This window comes from Procambarus clarkii, unplaced genomic scaffold (genome assembly GCF_040958095.1).
Source record: "Procambarus clarkii isolate CNS0578487 unplaced genomic scaffold, FALCON_Pclarkii_2.0 HiC_scaffold_1348, whole genome shotgun sequence".
NCBI lineage: Eukaryota > Metazoa > Arthropoda > Malacostraca > Decapoda > Cambaridae > Procambarus > Procambarus clarkii.
The window spans coordinates 2,145-25,240 of record NW_027190377.1 but is presented as its reverse complement, the minus strand read 5'-3'; the positions used below and the strand labels follow the sequence as shown (position 1 = coordinate 25,240).

Sequence of the window (23,096 nt, the reverse complement as noted above, 5' to 3'; positions counted from 1 at the left end):
CAGTCAGTACTACTGCCACAGTCAGTACTACTGCCACCGTCAGTACTACTGCCACAGTCAGTACTACTGCAACAGTCAGTACTACTGCAACAGTCAGTACTACTGCCACAGTCAGTACTACTGCCACAGTCAGTACTACTGCCACAGTCAGTACTACTGCCACAGTCAGTAATTCTGCCACTGTCAGTACTACTGCCACCGTCAGTACTACTGCCACAGTCAGTACTACTGCCAGAGTCAGTAATTCTGCCACCGTCAGTACTACTGCCACCGTCAGTACTACTGCCACAGTAAGTACTACTGCCACAGTCAGTACTACTGCCACAGTCAGTACTACTGCCACAGTCAGTACTACTGCCACAGTCAGTACTACTGCCACCGTCAGTACTACAACCAACGTCAGTACTACTGCCACAGTCAGTACTACTGCCACAGTCAGTACTACTGCCACAGTCAGTACTACTGCCACAGTCAGTACTACTGCCACAGTCAGTACTACTGCCACAGTCAGTACTACTGCCACAGTCAGTACTACTGCCACAGTCAGTACTACTGCCACAGTCAGTACTACTGCCACAGTCAGTACTACTTCCACAGTCACTACTACTTCTACAGTCAGCATTACTGCCACAGTCAGTACTACTGCCACAGTCAGTACTACTGCCACAGTAAGCACTATTGCCACAGTCAGCACTACTGCCACCGTCAGGACTACTGCCACAGTCAGTACTACTGCCACAGTCAGTACTACTGCCACAGTCAGTACTACTGCCACAGTCAGTACTACTGCCACAGTCAGTACTACTGCCACAGTCAGTACTACTGCCACAGTCAGTACTACTGGCAGAGTCAGTACTACTGCCACAGTCACAACTACTGCCAATGTTACAACTACTGCCAGAGTCAGTACTACTGCCACAGTCAGTACAACTTCCACAGTCAGTACTACTGCCACAGTCAGTACTACTGCCACAGTCAGCACTGTTGCCACCGTCAGCACTACTGCCACAGTCAGCACTACTGCCACCGTCAGCACTACTGCCACAGTCAGTACTACTGCCACAGTCAGCACTACTGCCACCGTCAGCACTACTGCCACAGTCAGCACTACTGCCACAGTCAGCACTACTGCCACAGTCAGCACTACTGCCACCGTCAGCACTACTGCCACAGTCAGCACTACTGCCACAGTCAGCACTACTGCCACAGTCAGTACTACTGCCACAGTCAGTACTACTGCCACCGTCAGTACTACTGCCACAGTCAGCACTAAAGCCACCGTCAGTACTACTGCCACAGTCAGCACTAAAGCCACCGTCAGTACTACTGCCACAGTCAGCACTACTGCCACCGTCAGTACTACTGCCACAGTCAGTACTACTGCCAAAGTCAGCACTACTGCCACCGTCAGCACTACTGCCACAGTCAGCACTACTGCCACAGTCAGTACTACTGCCACAGTAAGTACTACTGCCACAGTCAGCACTACTGCCACAGTCAGTACTACTGCCACAGTCAGTACTACTGCCACCGTCAGTACTACTGCCACAGTCAGCACTACTGCCACAGTCAGCACTACAGCCACAGTCAGTACTACTGCCACAGTCAGTACTACTGCCACAGTCAGTACTACTGCCACAGTCAGTACTACTGCCACAGTCAGTACTACTGCCACCGTCAGTACTACTGCCACAGTCAGTACTTCTGCCACAGTCAGTACTACTGCCACAGTCAGTACTACTGCCACAGTCAGCACTACTGCCACGGTCAGTACTACTGCCACAGTCAGCACTACTGCCACCGTCAGTACTACTGCCACAGTCAGCACTACTGCCACCGTCAGTACTACTGCCACAGTCAGCACTACTGCCACCGTCAGCACTACTGCCACAGTCAGCACTACTGCCACAGTCAGTACTACTGCCACAGTCAGTACTACTGCCACAGTCAGTACTACTGCCACCGTCAGTACTACTTCCACCGTCAGCACTACTGCCACAGTCAGTACTACTGCCACAGTCAGTACTACTGCCACCGTCAGTACTACTGCCACAGTCAGCACTACTGCCACAGTCAGTACTACTGCCACCGTCAGTACTACTTCCACAGTCAGTACTACTGCCACCGTCAGTACTACTGCCATAGTCAGCACTACTGCCACCGTCAGTACTACTGCAACAGTCAGTACTACTGCCACAGTCAGTTCTACTGCCACAGTCAGTACTACTGCCACAGTCAGTACTACTGCCACAGTCAGTACTACTGCCACAGTCAGTACTACTGCCACAGTCAGTACTACTGCCACAGTCAGTACTACTGCCACAGTCAGTACTACTGCCACAGTCAGTACTACTGCCACAGTCAGTACTACTGCCACAGTCAGTACTACTGCCACAGTCAGTACTACTGCCACAGTCAGTACTACTGCCACAGTCAGTACTACTGCCACAGTCAGTACTACTGCCACAGTCAGTACTACTGCCACAGTCAGTACTACTGCCACAGTCAGTACTACTGCCACAGTCAGTACTACTGCCACAGTCAGTACTACTGCCACAGTCAGTAATTCTGCCACCGTCAGTACTACTGCCACCGTCAGTACTACTGCCACAGTCAGTACTACTGCCAGAGTCAGTAATTGTGCCACCGTCAGTACTACTGCCACCGTCAGTACTACTGCCACAGTCAGTACTACTGCCACAGTCAGTACTACTGCCACAGTCAGTACTACTGCCACAGTCAGTACTACTGCCACAGTCAGTACTACTGCCACCGTCAGTACTACAACCAACGTCAGTACTACTGCCACAGTCAGAACTACTGCCACAGTCAGTACTACTGCCACAGTCAGTACTACTGCCACAATCAGTACTACTGCCACAGTCAGTACTACTGCCACAGTCAGTACTACTGCCACAGTCAGTACTACTGCCACAGTCAATACTACTGCCACAGTCAGTACTACTTCCACAGTCAGTACTACTTCCACAGTCAGTACTACTTCTACAATCAGCATTACTGCCACAGTCAGTACTACTGCCACAGTCAGTACTACTGCCACAGTAAGCACTATTGCCACAGACAGCACTACTGCCACCGTCAGGACTACTGCCACAGTCAGTACTACTGCCACAGTCAGTACTACTGCCACAGTCAGTACTACTGGCAGAGTCAGAACTACTGTCACAGTCAGTACTACTGCCACAGTCAGTACTACTGGCAGAGTCAGTACTACTGGCAGAGTCAGTACTACTGCAACAGTCAGTACTACTGCCACCGTCAGTTCTACTGCCACAGTCAGTACTACTGCCACGGTCAGTACTACTGCCACAGTCAGTACTACTGGCAAAGTCAGTACTACTGCCACAGTCAGTACTACTGGCAGAGTCAGTACTACTGCCAGAGTCAGTTCTATTGCCACAGTCAGTACTACTGGAAGAGTCAGTACTACTGGTAGAGTCAGTACTACTGGCAGAGTCAGTACTACTGCCACAGTCACAAATACTGCCACAGTCACAACATCTGGCACAGTCAGTACTACTGCCACAGTCAGTACTACTGCCACGGTCAGTACTACTGCCACAGTCAGTACTACTGCCACAGTCAGTACTACTGCCACAGTCAGTACTACTTGCAGAGTCAGTACTACTGCCACAGTCAGTACTACTGGCAGAGTCAGTACTACTGCCACAGTCACAACTACTGTCAATGTCACAACTACTGCCAGAGTCAGTACTACTGCCACAGTCAGTACAACTGCCACAGTCAGTACTACTGCCACAGTCAGTACTACTGCCACAGTCAGTACTACTACCACAGTCAGTACTACTGCCACAGTCAGTACTACTGCCACAGTCAGTACTACTGCCACAGTCAGTACTACTTGCAGAGTTAGTACTATTGCCAGAGTCAGTACTACTGGCAGAGTCAGTACTACTGCCACAGTCAGTACTACTTGCAGAGTTAGTACTACTGCCAGAGTCAGTACTACTGGCAGAGTCAGTACTACTGACAGAGTCAGTACTACTGGCAGAGTCAGTACTACTGGCAGAGTCAGTACTACTGGCAGAGTCTGTACTACTGGCAGAGTCAGTACTACTGGCAGAGTCAGTACTACTGGCAGAGTCAGTAATACTGCCACAGTCAGTACTACTGCCACAGTCAGTACTACTGCCACAGTCAGTACTACTGCCACAGTCAGTACTACTGCCACAGTCAGTACTACTGCCACTGTCAGTACTACTGCCACAGTCAGTACTACTGCCACAGTCAGTACTACTGCCACAGTCAGTACTACTGCCACAGTCAGTACTACTACCACAGACAGTACTACTGCCACAAACAATACTACTGCCACAGTCAGTACTACTGCCACAGTCAGAACTACTGCCACAGTCAGCACTACTGCCACCGTCAGGACTACTGCACAGTCAGTACTACTGTCACAGTCAGTACTACTGTTACCGTCAGTACTACTGCCACAGTAAGTACTACTGCCACAGTCTGTACTACTGCCACAATCAGTACTACTGCCCCAGTCAGCACTACTGTCACAGTCAGTACTACTGTTACCGTCATTACTACTGTCACAGTCAGTACTACTGTTACCGTCATTACTACTGTTACCGTCAGAACTACTGCCACAGTCAGTACTACTGCCACAGTCAGCACTACTGCCACCGTCAGAACTACTGCCACAGTCAGCACTACTGGCACCGTCAGTACTACTGCCACAGTCAGCACTACTGCCACCGTCAGTACTACTGCCACAGTCAGCACTACTGCCGCCGTCAGCACTACAGCCACAGTCAGCACTACTGCCACAGTCAGTACTACTGCCACAGTCAGTACTACTGCTACAGTCAGTACTACTGCCACCGTCAGTACTACTGCCACAGTCAGTACTACTGCCACCGTCAGTACTACTGCCACAGTCAGCACTACTGCCACAGTCAGTACTACTGCCACAGTCAGTACTACTGCCACAGTCAGTACTACTGCCACAGTCAGTACTACTGCCACAGTCAGTACTACTTCCACAGTCAGTACTACTTCTACAGTCAGCATTACTGCCACAGTCAGTACTACTGCCACAGTCAGTACTACTGCCACAGTAAGCACTATTGCCACAGTCAGCACTACTGCCACCGTCAGGACTACTGCCACAGTCAGTACTACTGCCACAGTCAGTACTACTGCCACAGTCAGTACTACTGGCAGAGTCAGTACTACTGCCACAGTCAGTACTACTGCCACAGTCAGTACAACTGGCAGAGTCAGTACTACTGGCAGAGTCAGTACTACTGCAACAGTCAGTACTACTGCCACCGTCAGTACTACTGCCACAGTCAGTACTACTGCCACGGTCAGTACTACTGCCACAGTCAGTACTACTGGCAAAGTCAGTACTACTGCCACAGTCAGTACTACTGGCAGAGTCAGTACTTTTGCCAGAGTCAGTACTATTGCCACAGTCAGTACTACTGGAAGAGTCAGTACTACTGGCAGAGTCAGTACTACTGGCAGAGTTAGTACTACTGCCACAGTCACAACTACTGCCACAGTCACAACATCTGGCACAGTCAGTACTACTGCCAAAGTCAGTACTACTGCCACGGTCAGTACTACTGCCACAGTCAGTACTACTGCCACAGTCAGTACTACTGCCACAGTCAGTATTACTTGCAGAGTCAGTACTACTGCCACAGTCAGTACTACTGGCAGAGTCAGTACTACTGCCACAGTCACAACTACTGCCAATGTCACAACTACTGCCAGAGTCAGTACTACTGCCACAGTCAGTACAACTGCCACAGTCAGTACTACTGCCACAGTCAGTACTACTGCCACAGTCAGTACTACTGCCACAGTCAGTACTACTGCCACAGTCAGTACTACTGCCAGAGTCAGTACTACTGCCACAGTCAGTACTACCTGCAGAGTTAGTACTACTGCCAGAGTCAGTACTACTGGCAGAGTCAGTACTACTGGCAGAGTCAGTACTACTGGCAGAGTCTGTACTACTGGCAGAGTCAGTACTACTGGCAGAGTCAGTACTACTGGAAGAGTCAGTACTACTGCCACAGTCAGTACTACTGCCACAGTCAGTACTACAGCCACAGTCAGTACTACTGCCACAGTCAGTACTACTGCCACAGTCAGTACTACTGCCACAGTCAGTACTACTGCCACAGTCAGTACTACTGCCACAGTCAGTACTACTGCCACAGTCAATACTACTGCCACAGTCAGTACTACTGCCACAGTCAGTACTACTGCCACAGTCAGTACTACTACCACAGACAGTATTACTGCCACCGTCAATACTACTGCCACAGTCAGTACTACTGCCACAGTCAATACTACTGCCACAGTCAGTACTACTGCCACAGTCAGCACTACTGCCACAGTCACACCTACTGCCACAGTCAGTACTACTGCCACAGTCAGAACTACTGCCACAGTCAGCACTACTGCCACCGTCAGGACTACTGCACAGTCAGTACTACTCTCACAGTCAGTACTACTGTTACCGTCAGTACTACTGCCACAGTAAGTACTACTGCCACAGTCAGTACTACTGCCACAGTCAGCACTACTGTCACAGTCAGCACTACTGTCACAGTCAGTACTACTGTTACCGTCATTACTACTGTTACCGTCAGAACTACTGCCACAGTCAGTACTACTGCCACAGTCAGCACTACTGCCACAGTCAGTACTACTGCCACAATCAGTACTACTGCAACAGTCAGTACTACTGCCACAGTCAGTACTACTGCCACAGTCAGTACTACTGCCACAGTCAGTACTACTGCCACAGTCAGTACTACTGCCACAGTCAGTACTACTGCCACAGTCAGTACTACTGCCACAGTCAGTACTACTGCCACAGTCAGTACTACTGCCACAGTCAGTACTACTGCCACAATCAGTACTACTGCAACAGTCAGTACTACTGCCACAGTCAGTACTACTGCCACAGTCAATACTACTGCCACAGTCAATACTTCTGCCACAGTCAGTACTACTGATACAGTCAGTACTACTGCCACAGACAGTGCTACTGCCACAGTCAGTACTACTGCCACAGTCAGCACTACTGCCACCGTCAGTACTACTGCCACAGTCAGTACTACTGATACAGTCAGTACTACTGCCACAGACAGTGCTACTGCCACAGTCAGTACTACTGCCACAGTCACACCTACTGCCACAGTGAGTACTACTGCCACAGTCAGTACTACTGCCACAGTTAGCACTACTGCCACAGTCAGCACTACTGCCACAGTCAGAACTTCTGTTACCGTCAGTAATACTGCCACAGTAAGTACAACTGCCACAGTCAGTACTACTGCCACAATTAGTACTTTTTCCACAGTCAGTACTACTGCCACAGTCAGTACTACTGCCACAGTCAGTACTACTGCCACAGTCAGTACTACTGCCACAATTAGTACTTTTTCCACAGTCAGTACTACTGCGACAGTCAGTACTACTGTTACCGTCAGTACTACTATTATCGTCAGAACTACTACCACTGTCAGAACTACTGCCACAGTCTGTACTACTGCCACAGTCAGCACTACTGCCACAGTCAGCACTACTGCCATAGTCAGTACTACTGTCACAGTCAGTACTACTGTTACAGTCAGTGCTACTGCCACAGTCAGTACTACTGCCACCGTCAGTACTACTGCCACAGTCAGTACTACTGCCACAGTCAGTACTACTGGCACAGTCAGTACTACTGCCACAATCAGTACTACTGCCACAGTCAGGACTTCTGCCACTGTCAGCCCTACTGCCACCGTCAGTACTACTGCCACAGTCAGTACTACTGCCACAGTCAGTACTACTGCCACAGTCAGTACTACTGGCACAGTCAGTACTACTGCCACAGTCAGCACTACTGCCACCGTCAGTACTACTGTAACAGTCAGTACTACTTCCACAGTCAGTACTACTTCTACAGTCAGCATTACTGCCACAGTCAGTACTACTGCCACAGTCAGTAATACTGCCACAGTCAGTAATACTGCCACAGTCAGTACTACTGCCACCGTCAGTACTACTGCCACAGTCAGTACTACTGCCACAGTCAGTACTACTGCCACAGTCAGCCATACTGCCACAGTCAGTAATACTGCCACAGTCAGTACTACTGCCACAGTCAGTAATACTGCCACAGTCAGTAATACTGCCACCGTCAGTACTACTGCCACAGTCAGTACTACTGCCACAGTCAGTACTACTGCCACCGTCAGTACTACTGCCACAGTCAGTACTACTGCCACCGTCAGTACTACTGCCACAGTCAGTACTACTGCCACAGTCAGTAATACTGCCACAGTCAGTAATACAGCCACAGTCAGTACTACTGCCACAGTCAGAAATACTGCCACAGTCAGTACTACTGCCACAGTCAGTAATACTGCCACAGTCAGTAATACTGCCACAGTCAGTAATACTGCCACAGTCAGTAATACTGCCACCGTCAGTACTACTGCCACAGTCAGTACTACTGCCACAGTCAGTACTACTGCCACAGTCAGCCCTACTGCCACAGTCAGTAATACTGCCACAGTCAGTACTACTGCCACCGTCAGTACTACTGCCACAGTCAGTACTACTGCCACCGTCAGTACTACTGCCACAGTCAGTACTACTGCCACAGTCAGTAATACTGCCACAGTCAGTAATACTGCCACAGTCAGTACTACTGCCACAGTCAGTAATACTGCCACAGTCAGTAATACTGCCACAGTCAGTAATACTGCCACAGTCAGTAATACTGGCACCGTCAGTACTACTGCCACAGTCAGTACTTCTGCCACAGTCAGTACTACTGCCACAGTCAGCCCTACTGCCACAGTCAGTAATACTGCCACAGTCAGTACTACTGCCACCGTCAGTACTACTGCCACAGTCAGTACTACTGCCACCGTCAGTACTACTGCCACAGTCAGCCCTACTGCCACAGTCAGTAATACTGCCACAGTCAGTAATACTGCCACAGTCAGTACTACTGCCACAGTCAGTAATACTGCCACAGTCAGTAATACTGCCACAGTCAGTAATACTGCCACAGTCAGTAATACTGCCACCGTCAGTACTACTGCCACAGTCAGTACTACTGCCACAGTCAGTACTACTGCCACAGTCAGCCCTACTGCCACAGTCAGTAATACTGCCACAGTCAGTACTACTGCCACCGTCAGTACTACTGCCACAGTCAGTACTACTGCCACCGTCAGTACTACTGCCACAGTCAGTACTACTGCCACAGTCAGTAATACTGCCACAGTCAGTAATACTGCCACAGTCAGTACTACTGCCACAGTCAGTAATACTGCCACAGTCAGTACTACTGCCACAGTCAGTAATACTGCCACAGTCAGTAATACTGCCACAGTCAGTAATACTGCCACAGTCAGTAATACTGCCACCGTCAGTACTACTGCCACAGTCAGTACTACTGCCACAGTCAGTACTACTGCCACAGTCAGCCCTACTGCCACAGTCAGTAATACTGCCACAGTCAGTACTACTGCCACAGTCAGTAATACTGCCACAGTCAGTAATACTGCCACCGTCAGTACTACTGCCACAGTCAGTACTACTGCCACAGTCAGTACTACTGCCACAGTCAGTACTACTCCCACAGTCAGTAATACTGCCACAGTCAGTAATACTGCCACCGTCAGAACTACTGCCACAGTCAGTACTACTGCCACAGTCAGTACTACTGCCACCGTCAGTACTACTGCCACAGTCAATACAACTGCCACCGTCAGTACTACTGCCACAGTCAGTACTACTGCCACAGTCAGTAATACTGCCACAGTCAGTAATACTTCCACAGTCAGTACTACTGCCACAGTCAGTACTACTGCCACCGTCAGTACTACTGTTACCGTCAGTACTACTGCCACCGTCAGTACTACTGCCACCGTCAGTACTACTGCCACAGTCAGTACTACTGCCACAGTCAGTAATACTGCCACAGTCAGTACTACTGCCACAGTCAGTACTACTGCCACAGTCTGCAGTCTGCAGTCTGCAGATATAGCTCCGTTGCACAAGGGGGGGGAGTAAAGCCTTGGCAAAAAATTATAGGCCAGTTGCACTAACATCACACATAATAAAAGTGTTTGAAAGAGTGATTAGGAATCAAATTTCTAGTTTTATGGAAAACAATGAATTGCACAATCCAGGACAACATGGATTTAGAGCGGGAAGATCCTGTCTGTCACAGTTACTCAACCACTATGACAAAATCACAGAAGCCCTAGAAGAAAAGCAAAATGCAGATGTTGTATACACAGACTTTGCAAAGGCGTTCGACAAATGTGACCATGGGGTGATAGCTCACAAAATGAGGTCAATGGGAATAACTGGAAAAGTAGGACGCTGGATACTCAATTTCCTGTCGAACAGAACACAAAGAGTAACAGTCAATCAGATAAAATCGAGTCCAAGCGATGTTAAAAGCTCTGTACCTCAAGGTACAGTCCTTGCACCGCTACTGTTCCTTATTCTCATATCTGATATAGACAAAAATACACGCCACAGCTTCGTGTCGTCCTTTGCAGATGACACAAAAATCAGCATGAAAATTACCTCTGCTGAAGACATTGAAAAACTACAAGCAGATGTCAACAAAGTTTTTGATTGGGCAGCAGAAAATAACATGATGTTTAACAGTGATAAATTTCAGGTACTCAGGTACGGCAAAAATGAGGATCTGAAACATAATACAGGGTACAAAACACAATCGAATCTTCCCATAGTAGGAAAACAGCATGTCAAGGATTTGGGAATAATGATGTCCGACGATCTAACGTTTAGGGAGCATAACCAAGCAAATATCGCGTCAGCCAGAAAAATGATCGGATGGATTACGAGAACTTTCAAATCCAGGGATCCCATCACAATGGTTGTACTCTTCAAGTCACTTGTGCTGTCCCGTCTCGAGTACTGCTCAGTACTCACTTCCCCCTTCAGAGCAGGAGAGATTGCTGAAATAGAGGGAATACAGAGAACATATACGGCACGCATAGACGAGATAAAACACCTAAATTATTGGGATCGTCTCAAAGCTCTCCAAATGTACTCTCTAGAAAGGAGACGAGAGAGATACCAAATAATATACACCTGGAAAATACTGGAGGGTCAGGTCCCAAATCTACACAGTAAAATAACAACGTACTGGAGTGAACGATATGGAAGAAAATGCAAGATTGAACCTGTGAAGAGCAGAGGTGTCATAGGCACAATCAGAGAACACTGTATAAACATCAGGGGTCCGCGGTTGTTCAACGTCCTCCCAGCGAGCATAAGAAATATTGCCGGAACAACCGTGGACATCTTCAAGAGAAAACTGGACGGTTTTCTAAGAGAAGTTCCGGATCAGCCGGGCTGTGGTGGGTACGTGGCCCTGCGGGCCGCTCCAAGCAACAGCCTGGTGGACCAAACTCTCACAAGTCGAGCCTGGCCTCGGGCCGGGCTTGGGGAGTAGAAGAACTCCCAGAACCCCATCAACCAGGTATCAACCAGTCAGTACTACTGCCACAGTCAGTAATACTGCCACAGTCAGTACTACTGCCACCGTCAGTACTACTGCCACAGTCAGTAATACTGCCACCGTCAGTACTACTGCCAAAGTCAGTACTACTGCCACAGTCAGCACTACTGCCACAGTCAGTACTACTGCCACAGTCAGCACTACTGCCACAGTCAGTACTACTTCTACAGTCAGCATTACTGCCACAGTCAGTACTACTGCCACAGTCAGTACTACTGCCACAGTCAGCATTACTGCCACAGTCAGTACTACTGCCACAGTCAGTACTACTGCCACAGTCAGTACTACTTCTACAGTCAGCATTACTGCCACAGTCAGTACTACTGCCACAGTCAGTACAACTGCCACAGTCAGTACTACTTCTACAGTCAGCATTACTGCCACAGTCAGTACTACTGCCACAGTCAGTACTACTGCCACAGTCAGTACTACTGCCACAGTCAGTAATACTGCCACCGTCAGTACTACTGCAACCGTCAGTACTACTGCCACAGTAAGTACTACTGCCACAGTCAGTACTACTGCCACAGTCAGTACTACTGCCACAGTCAGTACTACTGCCACCGTCAGTACTACAACCAACGTCAGTACTACTGCCACAGTCAGTACTACTGCCACAGTCAGTACTACTGCCACAGTCAGTACTACTGCCACAGTCAGTACTACTGCCACAGTCAGTACTACTGCCACAGTCAGTACTACTGCCACAGTCAGTACTACTGCCACAGTCAGTACTACTTCCACAGTCAGTACTACTTCTACAGTCAGCATTACTGCCACAGTCAGTACTACTGCCACAGTCAGTACTACTGCCACAGTAAGCACTATTGCCACAGTCAGCACTACTGCCACCGTCAGGACTACTGCCACAGTCAGTACTACTGCCACAGTCAGTACTACTGCCACAGTCAGTACTACTGGCAGAGTCAGTACTACTGCAACAGTCAGTACTACTGCCACCGTCAGTACTACTGCCACAGTCAGTACTACTGCCACGGTCAGTACTACTGCCACAGTCAGTACTACTGGCAGAGTCAGTACTACTGCCAGAGTCAGTACTATTGCCACAGTCAGTACTACTGGAAGAGTCAGTACTACTGGCAGAGTCAGTACTACTGGCAGAGTCAGTACTACTGCCACAGTCACAACTACTGCCACAGTCACAACATCTGGCACAGTCAGTACTACTGCCACAGTCAGTACTACTGCCACGGTCAGTACTACTGCCACAGTCAGTACTACTGCCACAGTCAGTACTACTGCCACAGTCAGTACTACTTGCAGAGTCAGTACTACTGCCACAGTCAGTACTACTGGCAGAGTCAGTACTACTGCCACAGTCACAACTACTGCCAATGTCACAACTACTGCCAGAGTCAGTACTACTGCCACAGTCAGTACAACTGCCACAGTCAGTACTACTGCCACAGTCAGTACTACTGCCACAGTCAGTACTACTGCCACAGTCAGTACAACTGCCACAGTCAGTACTACTGCCACAGTCAGTACTACTGCCACAGTCAGTACTACTGCCACAGTCAGTACTACTGCCACAGTCAGTACTACTGCCACAGTCAGTACTACTTGCAGAGTTAGTACTACTGCCAGAGTCAGTACTACTGGCAGAGTTAGTACTACTGGCAGAGTCAGTACTACTGGCAGAGTCAGTACTACTGGCAGAGTCAGTACTACTGGCAGAGTCAGTACTACTGGCAGAGTCTGTACTACTGGCAGAGTCAGTACTACTGGCAGAGTCAGTACTACTGGCAGAGTCAGTACTACTGCCACAGTCAGTACTACTGCCACAGTCAGTACTACTGCCACAGTCAGTACTACTGCCACAGTCAGTACTACTGCCACAGTCAGTACTACTGCCACAGTCAGTACTACTGCCACAGTCAGTACTACTGCCACAGTCAGTAATACTGCCACAGTCAGTACTACTGCCACAGTCAGTACTACTGCCACAGTCTGCAGTCTGCAGTCTGCAGATATAGCTCCGTTGCACAAGGGGGGGGAGTAAAGCCTTGGCAAAAAATTATAGGCCAGTTGCACTAACATCACACATAATAAAAGTGTTTGAAAGAGTGATTAGGAATCAAATTTCTAGTTTTATGGAAAACAATGAATTGCACAATCCAGGACAACATGGATTTAGAGCGGGAAGATCCTGTCTGTCACAGTTACTCAACCACTATGACAAAATCACAGAAGCCCTAGAAGAAAAGCAAAATGCAGATGTTGTATACACAGACTTTGCAAAGGCGTTCGACAAATGTGACCATGGGGTGATAGCTCACAAAATGAGGTCAATGGGAATAACTGGAAAAGTAGGACGCTGGATACTCAATTTCCTGTCGAACAGAACACAAAGAGTAACAGTCAATCAGATAAAATCGAGTCCAAGCGATGTTAAAAGCTCTGTACCTCAAGGTACAGTCCTTGCACCGCTACTGTTCCTTATTCTCATATCTGATATAGACAAAAATACACGCCACAGCTTCGTGTCGTCCTTTGCAGATGACACAAAAATCAGCATGAAAATTACCTCTGCTGAAGACATTGAAAAACTACAAGCAGATGTCAACAAAGTTTTTGATTGGGCAGCAGAAAATAACATGATGTTTAACAGTGATAAATTTCAGGTACTCAGGTACGGCAAAAATGAGGATCTGAAACATAATACAGGGTACAAAACACAATCGAATCTTCCCATAGTAGGAAAACAGCATGTCAAGGATTTGGGAATAATGATGTCCGACGATCTAACGTTTAGGGAGCATAACCAAGCAAATATCGCGTCAACCAGAAAAATGATCGGATGGATTACGAGAACTTTCAAATCCAGGGATCCCATCACAATGGTTGTACTCTTCAAGTCACTTGTGCTGTCCCGTCTCGAGTACTGCTCAGTACTCACTTCCCCCTTCAGAGCAGGAGAGATTGCTGAAATAGAGGGAATACAGAGAACATATACGGCACGCATAGACGAGATAAAACACCTAAATTATTGGGATCGTCTCAAAGCTCTCCAAATGTACTCTCTAGAAAGGAGACGAGAGAGATACCAAATAATATACACCTGGAAAATACTGGAGGGTCAGGTCCCAAATCTACACAGTAAAATAACAACGTACTGGAGTGAACGATATGGAAGAAAATGCAAGATTGAACCTGTGAAGAGCAGAGGTGTCATAGGCACAATCAGAGAACACTGTATAAACATCAGGGGTCCGCGGTTGTTCAACGTCCTCCCAGCGAGCATAAGAAATATTGCCGGAACAACCGTGGACATCTTCAAGAGAAAACTGGACGGTTTTCTAAGAGAAGTTCCGGATCAGCCGGGCTGTGGTGGGTACGTGGCCCTGCGGGCCGCTCCAAGCAACAGCCTGGTGGACCAAACTCTCACAAGTCGAGCCTGGCCTCGGGCCGGGCTTGGGGAGTAGAAGAACTCCCAGAACCCCATCAACCAGGTATCAACCAGTCAGTACTACTGCCACAGTCAGTAATACTGCCACAGTCAGTACTACTGCCACCGTCAGTACTACTGCCACAGTCAGTAATACTGCCACCGTCAGTACTACTGCCAAAGTCAGTACTACTGCCACAGTCAGCACTACTGCCACAGTCAGTACTACTGCCACAGTCAGCACTACTGCCACAGTCAGTACTACTTCTACAGTCAGCATTACTGCCACAGTCAGTACTACTGCCACAGTCAGTACTACTGCCACAGTCAGCATTACTGCCACAGTCAGTACTACTGCCACAGTCAGTACTACTGCCACAGTCAGTACTACTTCTACAGTCAGCATTACTGCCACAGTCAGTACTACTGCCACAGTCAGTACTACTGCCACAGTCAGTACTACTTCTACAGTCAGCATTACTGCCACAGTCAGTACTACTGCCACAGTCAGTACTACTGCCACAGTCAGTACTACTGCCACAGTCAGTAATACTGCCACCGTCAGTACTACTGCAACCGTCAGTACTACTGCCACAGTAAGTACTACTGCCACAGTCAGTACTACTGCCACAGTCAGTACTACTGCCACAGTCAGTACTACTGCCACCGTCAGTACTACAACCAACGTCAGTACTACTGCCACAGTCAGTACTACTGCCACAGTCAGTACTACTGCCACAGTCAGTACTACTGCCACAGTCAGTACTACTGCCACAGTCAGTACTACTGCCACAGTCAGTACTACTGCCACAGTCAGTACTACTGCCACAGTCAGTACTACTTCCACAGTCAGTACTACTTCTACAGTCAGCATTACTGCCACAGTCAGTACTACTGCCACAGTCAGTACTACTGCCACAGTAAGCACTATTGCCACAGTCAGCACTACTGCCACCGTCAGGACTACTGCCACAGTCAGTACTACTGCCACAGTCAGTACTACTGCCACAGTCAGTACTACTGGCAGAGTCAGTACTACTGCAACAGTCAGTACTACTGCCACCGTCAGTACTACTGCCACAGTCAGTACTACTACCACGGTCAGTACTACTGCCACAGTCAGTACTACTGGCAAAGTCAGTACTACTGCCACAGTCAGTACTACTGGCAGAGTCAGTACTACTGCCAGAGTCAGTACTATTGCCACAGTCAGTACTACTGGAAGAGTCAGTACTACTGGCAGAGTCAGTACTACTGGCAGAGTCAGTACTACTGCCACAGTCACAACTACTGCCACAGTCACAACATCTGGCACAGTCAGTACTACTGCCACAGTCAGTACTACTGCCACGGTCAGTACTACTGCCACAGTCAGTACTACTGCCACAGTCAGTACTACTGCCACAGTCAGTACTACTTGCAGAGTCAGTACTACTGCCAAAGTCAGTACTACTGGCAGAGTCAGTACTACTGCCACAGTCACAACTACTGCCAATGTCACAACTACTGCCAGAGTCAGTACTACTGCCACAGTCAGTACAACTGCCACAGTCAGTACTACTGCCACAGTCAGTACTACTGCCACAGTCAGTACTACTGCCACAGTCAGTACTACTGCCACAGTCAGTACTACTGCCACAGTCAGTACTACTTACAGAGTTAGTACTACTGCCAGAGTCAGTACTACTGGCAGAGTTAGTACTACTGGCAGAGTCAGTACTACTGGCAGAGTCAGTACTACTGGCAGAGTCAGTACTACTGGCAGAGTCAGTACTACTGGCAGAGTCTGTACTACTGGCAGAGTCAGTACTACTGGCAGAGTCAGTACTACTGGCAGAGTCAGTACTACTGCCACAGTCAGTACTACTGCCACAGTCAGTACTACTGCCACAGTCAGTACTACTGCCACAGTCAGTACTACTGCCACAGTCAGTACTACTGCCACAGTCAGTACTACTGCCACAATCAGTACTACTGCCACAGTCAGTACTACTGCCACAGTCAGTACTACTGCCACAGTCAGTACTTCTGCCACAGTCAATACTACTGCCACAGTCAGTACTACTGCCACAGTCAGTACTACTGCCACAGTCAGTACTACTACCACAGACAGCACTACTGCCACAGTCAATACTACTGCCACAGTCAGTACTACTGCCACAGTCAGCACTACTGCCACAGTCACACCTACTGCCACAGTCAGTACTACTGCCACAGTCAGAACTACTGCCACAGTCAGCACTACTGCCACCGTCAGGACTACTGCACAGTCAGTACTACTGTCACAGTCAGTACTACTGTTACCGTCAGTACTACTGCCACAGTAAGTACTACTGCCACAGTCAGTACTACTGCCACAGTCAGTACAACTGCCACAATCAGTACTACTGCCACAGTCAGCACTACTGTTACAGTCAGTACTACTGTTACCGTCATTACTACTGTTACCGTCAGAACTACTGCCACAGTCAGTACTACTGCCACAGTCAGCACTACTGCCACAGTCAGTACTACTGCCACAATCAGTACTACTGCAACAGTTAGCACTACTGCCACAGTCAGCACTACTGCCACAGTCAGTACTACTGTTACCGTCAATACTACTGCCACAGTCAGTACTACTGATACCGTCAGTACTACTGTTACCGTCAGTACTACTGATACCGTCAGAACTACTGCCACAGTCAGCACTACTGCCACAGTCAGTACTACTGCCACAGTCAGTACTACTGACAGAGTCAGTACTACTGCCACAATCACTACTACTGCCACAGTCAGTACTACTGCCACAGTCAGTACTACTGCCACAGTCAATACTACTGCCACAGTCAATACTACTGCCACAGTCAGTACTACTGATACAGTCAGTACTACTGCCACAGACAGTGCTACTGCCACAGTCAGTACTACTGCCACAGTCAGCACTACTGCCACCGTCAGTACTACTGCCACAGTCAGTACTACTGATACAGTCAGTACTACTGCCACAGTGCGACTGCCACAGTCAGTACTACTGCCACAGTCACACCTACTGCCACAGTCACACCTACTGCCACAGTCACACCTACTGCCACGGTGAGTACTACTGCCACAGTCAGTACTACTGCCACAGTTAGCACTACTGCCACAGTCAGCACTACTGCCACAGTCAGAACTTCTGTTACCGTCAGTAATACTGCCACAGTAAGTACAACTGCCACAGTCAGTACTACTGCCACAATTAGTACTTTTTCCACAGTCAGTACTACTGCCACAGTCAGTACTACTGCCACAGTCAGTACTACTGCCACAATTAGTACTTTTTCCACAGTCAGTACTACTGCAACAGTCAGTGCTACTGTTACCGTCAGTACTACTATTATCGTCAGAACTACTACCACTGTCAGAACTACTGCCACAGTCTGTACTACTGCCACAGTCAGCACTACTGCCACAGTCAGCACTACTGCCATAGTCAGTACTACTGTCACAGTCAGTACTACTGTTACCGTCAGTGCTACTGCCACAGTCAGTACTACTGCCACCGTCAGTACTACTGCCACAGTCAGTACTACTGCCACAGTCAGTACTACTGGCACAGTCAGTACTACTGCCACAATCAGTACTACTGCCACAGTCAGGACTTCTGCCACTGTCAGCCCTACTGATACCGTCAGTACTACTGCCACAGTCAGTACTACTGCCACAGTCAGTACTACTTCCACAGTCAGTACTACTTCTACAGTCAGCATTACTGCCACAGTCAGTACTACTGCCACAGTCAGTAATACTGCCACAGTCAGTAATACTGCCACAGTCAGTACTACTGCCACCGTCAGTACTACTGCCACAGTCAGTACTACTGCCACAGTCAGTAATACTGCCACAGTCAGCCATACTGCCACAGTCAGTAATACTGCCACAGTCAGTACTACTGCCACAGTCAGTAATACTGCCACAGTCAGTAATACTGCCACCGTCAGTACTACTGCCACAGTCAGTACTACTGCCACAGTCAGTACTACTGCCACCGTCAGTACTACTGCCACAGTCAGTACTACTGCCACCGTCAGTACTACTGCCACAGTCAGTACTACTGCCACAGTCAGTAATACTGCCACAGTCAGTAATACTGCCACAGTCAGTACTACTGCCACAGTCAGTAATACTGCCACAGTCAGTACTACTGCCACAGTCAGTACTACTGCCACAGTCAGTTATACTGCCACAGTCAGTTATACTGCCACCGTCAGTACTACTGCCACAGTCAGTACTACTGCCACAGTCAGTACTACTGCCACAGTAAGCCCAACTGCCACAGTCAGTAATACTGCCACAGTCAGTACTACTGCCACAGTCAGTAATACTGCCACAGTCAGTAATACTGCCACCGTCAGTACTACTGCCACAGTCAGTACTACTGCCACAGTCAGTACTACTGCCACCGTCAGTACTACTGCCACCGTCAGTACTACTGTTACCGTCAGTACTACTGCCACAGTCAGTACTACTGTCACAGTCAGTACTACTGCCACAGTCAGTACTACTGCCACCGTCAGTACTACTGCCACAGTCAGTACAACTGCCACAGTCAGTACTACTGCCTCCGTCAGTACTACTGCCACAGTCAGTACAACTGCCACCGTCAGTACTACTGCCACAGTCAGTACTACTGCCACAGTCAGTAATACTGCCACAGTCAGTAATACTGCCACAGTCAGTACTACTGCCACAGTCAGTACTACTGCTACCGTCAGTACTACTGTTACCGTCAGTACTACTGCCACCGTCAGTACTACTGCCACCGTCAGTACTACTGCCACAGTCAGTACTACTGCCACAGTCAGTAATACTGCCACAGTCAGTACTACTGCCACAGTCAGTACTACTGCCACAGTCAGTACTACTGCCACAGTCAGTAATACTGCCACCGTCAGTACTACTGCCACCGCCAGTACTACTGCCACAGTCAGTACTACTGCCACAGTCAGTAATACTGCCACCGTCAGTACTACTGCCAAAGTCAGTACTACTGCCACAGTCAGCACTACTGCCACAGTCAGTACTACTGCCACAGTCAGCACTACTGCCACAGTCAGTACTACTTTTACAGTCAGCATTACTGCCACAGTCAGTACTACTGCCACAGTCAGTACTACTGCCACAGTCAGCATTACTGCCACAGTCAGTACTACTGCCACAGTCAGGACTACTGCCACAGTCAGTACTACTTCTACAGTCAGCATTACTGTCACAGTCAGTACTACTGCTACAGTCAGTACTACTGCCACAGTCAGTACTACTTCTACAGTCAGCATTACTGCCACAGTCAGTACTACTGCCACAGTCAGTACTACTGCAACAGTCAGTACTACTGCCACAGTCAGTAATACTGCCACCGTCAGTACTACTGCAACCGTCAGTACTACTGCCACCGTCAGTACTACTGCCACAGTCAGTACTACTGCCACAGTAAGCACTATTGCCACAGTCAGCACTATTGCCACAGTCAGGACTACTGCCACCGTCAGTACTACTGCCACAGTCAGTACTACTGCCACCGTCAGTACTACTGCCACAGTCAGTACTACTGCCACAGTCGGTACTACTGCCACAGTCAGTACTACTGCCACAGTCGGTACTACTGCCAGAGTAAGCACTATTGCTACAGTCAGTACTACTGCCACAGTCAGCACTACTGCCACCGTCAGCACTACTGCCACCGTCAGTACTACTGCCACAGTCTGTACTACTGCCACAGTCAGCACTACTGCCACAGTCAGCACTACTGCCATAGTCAGTACTACTGTCACAGTCAGTACTACTGTTACCGTCAGTGCTACTGCCACAGTCAGTACTACTGCCACCGTCAGTACTACTGCCACAGTCAGTACTACTGCCACAGTCAGTACTACTGGCACAGTCAGTACTACTGCCACAATCAGTACTACTGCCACAGTCAGGACTTCTGCCACTGTCAGCCCTACTGATACCGTCAGTACTACTGCCACAGTCAGTACTACTGCCACAGTCAGTACTACTTCCACAGTCAGTACTACTTCTACAGTCAGCATTACTGCCACAGTCAGTACTACTGCCACAGTCAGTAATACTGCCACAGTCAGTAATACTGCCACAGTCAGTACTACTGCCACCGTCAGTACTACTGCCACAGTCAGTACTACTGCCACAGTCAGTAATACTGCCACAGTCAGCCATACTGCCACAGTCAGTAATACTGCCACAGTCAGTACTACTGCCACAGTCAGTAATACTGCCACAGTCAGTAATACTGTCACCGTCAGTACTACTGCCACAGTCAGTACTACTGCCACAGTCAGTACTACTGCCACCGTCAGTACTACTGCCACAGTCAGTACTACTGCCACCGTCAGTACTACTGCCACAGTCAGTACTACTGCCACAGTCAGTAATACTGCCACAGTCAGTAATACTGCCACAGTCAGTACTACTGCCACAGTCAGTAATACTGCCACAGTCAGTACTACTGCCACAGTCAGTACTACTGCCACAGTCAGTTATACTGCCACAGTCAGTAATACTGCCACCGTCAGTACTACTGCCACAGTCAGTACTACTGCCACAGTCAGTACTACTGCCACAGTAAGCCCAACTGCCACAGTCAGTAATACTGCCACAGTCAGTACTACTGCCACAGTCAGTAATACTGCCACAGTCAGTAATACTGCCACCGTCAGTACTACTGCCACAGTCAGTACTACTGCCACAGTCAGTACTACTGCCACCGTCAGTACTACTGTTACCGTCAGTACTACTGCCACAGTCAGTACTACTGCCACAGTCAGTACTACTGCCACAGTCAGTACTACTGCCACCGTCAGTACTACTGCCACAGTCAGTACAACTGCCACAGTCAGTACTACTGCCTCCGTCAGTACTACTGCCACAGTCAGTACAACTGCCACCGTCAGTACTACTGCCACAGTCAGTACTACTGCCACAGTCAGTAATACTGCCACAGTCAGTAATACTGCCACAGTCAGTACTACTGCCACAGTCAGTACTACTGCTACCGTCAGTACTACTGTTACCGTCAGTACTACTGCCACCGTCAGTACTACTGCCACCGTCAGTACTACTGCCACAGTCAGTACTACTGCCACAGTCAGTACTACTGCCACAGTCAGTACTACTGCCACAGTCAGTACTACTGCCACAGTCAGTAATACTGCCACCGTCAGTACTACTGCCACCGCCAGTACTACTGCCACAGTCAGTACTACTGCCACAGTCAGTAATACTGCCACCGTCAGTACTACTGCCAAAGTCAGTACTACTGCCACAGTCAGCACTACTGCCACAGTCAGTACTACTGCCACAGTCAGCACTACTGCCACAGTCAGTACTACTTCTACAGTCAGCATTACTGCCACAGTCAGTACTACTGCCACAGTCAGTACTACTGCCACAGTCAGCATTACTGCCACAGTCAGTACTACTGCCACAGTCAGGACTACTGCCACAGTCAGTACTACTTCTACAGTCAGCATTACTGTCACAGTCAGTACTACAGCCACAGTCAGTACTACTGCCACAGTCAGTACTACTTCTACAGTCAGCATTACTGCCACAGTCAGTACTACTGCCACAGTCAGTACTACTGCAACAGTCAGTACTACTAACACAGTCAGTAATACTGCCACCGTCAGTACTACTGCAACCGTCAGTACTACTGCCACCGTCAGTACTACTGCCACAGTCAGTACTACTGCCACCGTCAGTACTACTGCCACAGTCAGTACTACTGCCACAGTCGGTACTACTGCCAGAGTAGGCACTATTGCCACAGTCAGTACTACTGCCACAGTCAGCACTACTGCCACCGTCAGCACTACTGCCACCGTCAGTACTACTGCCACCGTCAGTAATACTGCCACCGTCAGTACTACTGCCACAGTCAGTACTACTGCCACAGTCAGTACTACTGCCACAGTCAGTACTACTGCCACAGTCAGTACTACTGCCACAGTCAGTACTACTGCCACAGTCAGTACTACTGCCACCGTCAGGACTACTGCCACAGTCAGTACTACTGCCACAGTCAGTACTACTGCCACAGTCAGTACTATTGCCACAGTC

General features: G+C 48.8%; 1 protein-coding gene across 1 annotated transcript; it reads right to left on the bottom strand.

The window, feature by feature from the left end:
• Positions 1–3,814: 3,814 nt before the first annotated feature.
• On the bottom strand, positions 3,815–21,087 carry LOC138362152 (dentin sialophosphoprotein-like; the record flags this gene model as incomplete). Its single annotated transcript, XM_069320999.1, has 6 exons — positions 3,815–4,072; positions 4,996–5,555; positions 7,208–7,873; positions 18,025–18,765; positions 20,094–20,208; positions 20,387–21,087. Coding segments are annotated over 6 exons (3,041 nt in total), but the record flags the coding sequence as incomplete, so codon positions are not given.
• Between the last annotated feature and the right edge of the window lie 2,009 nt (positions 21,088–23,096).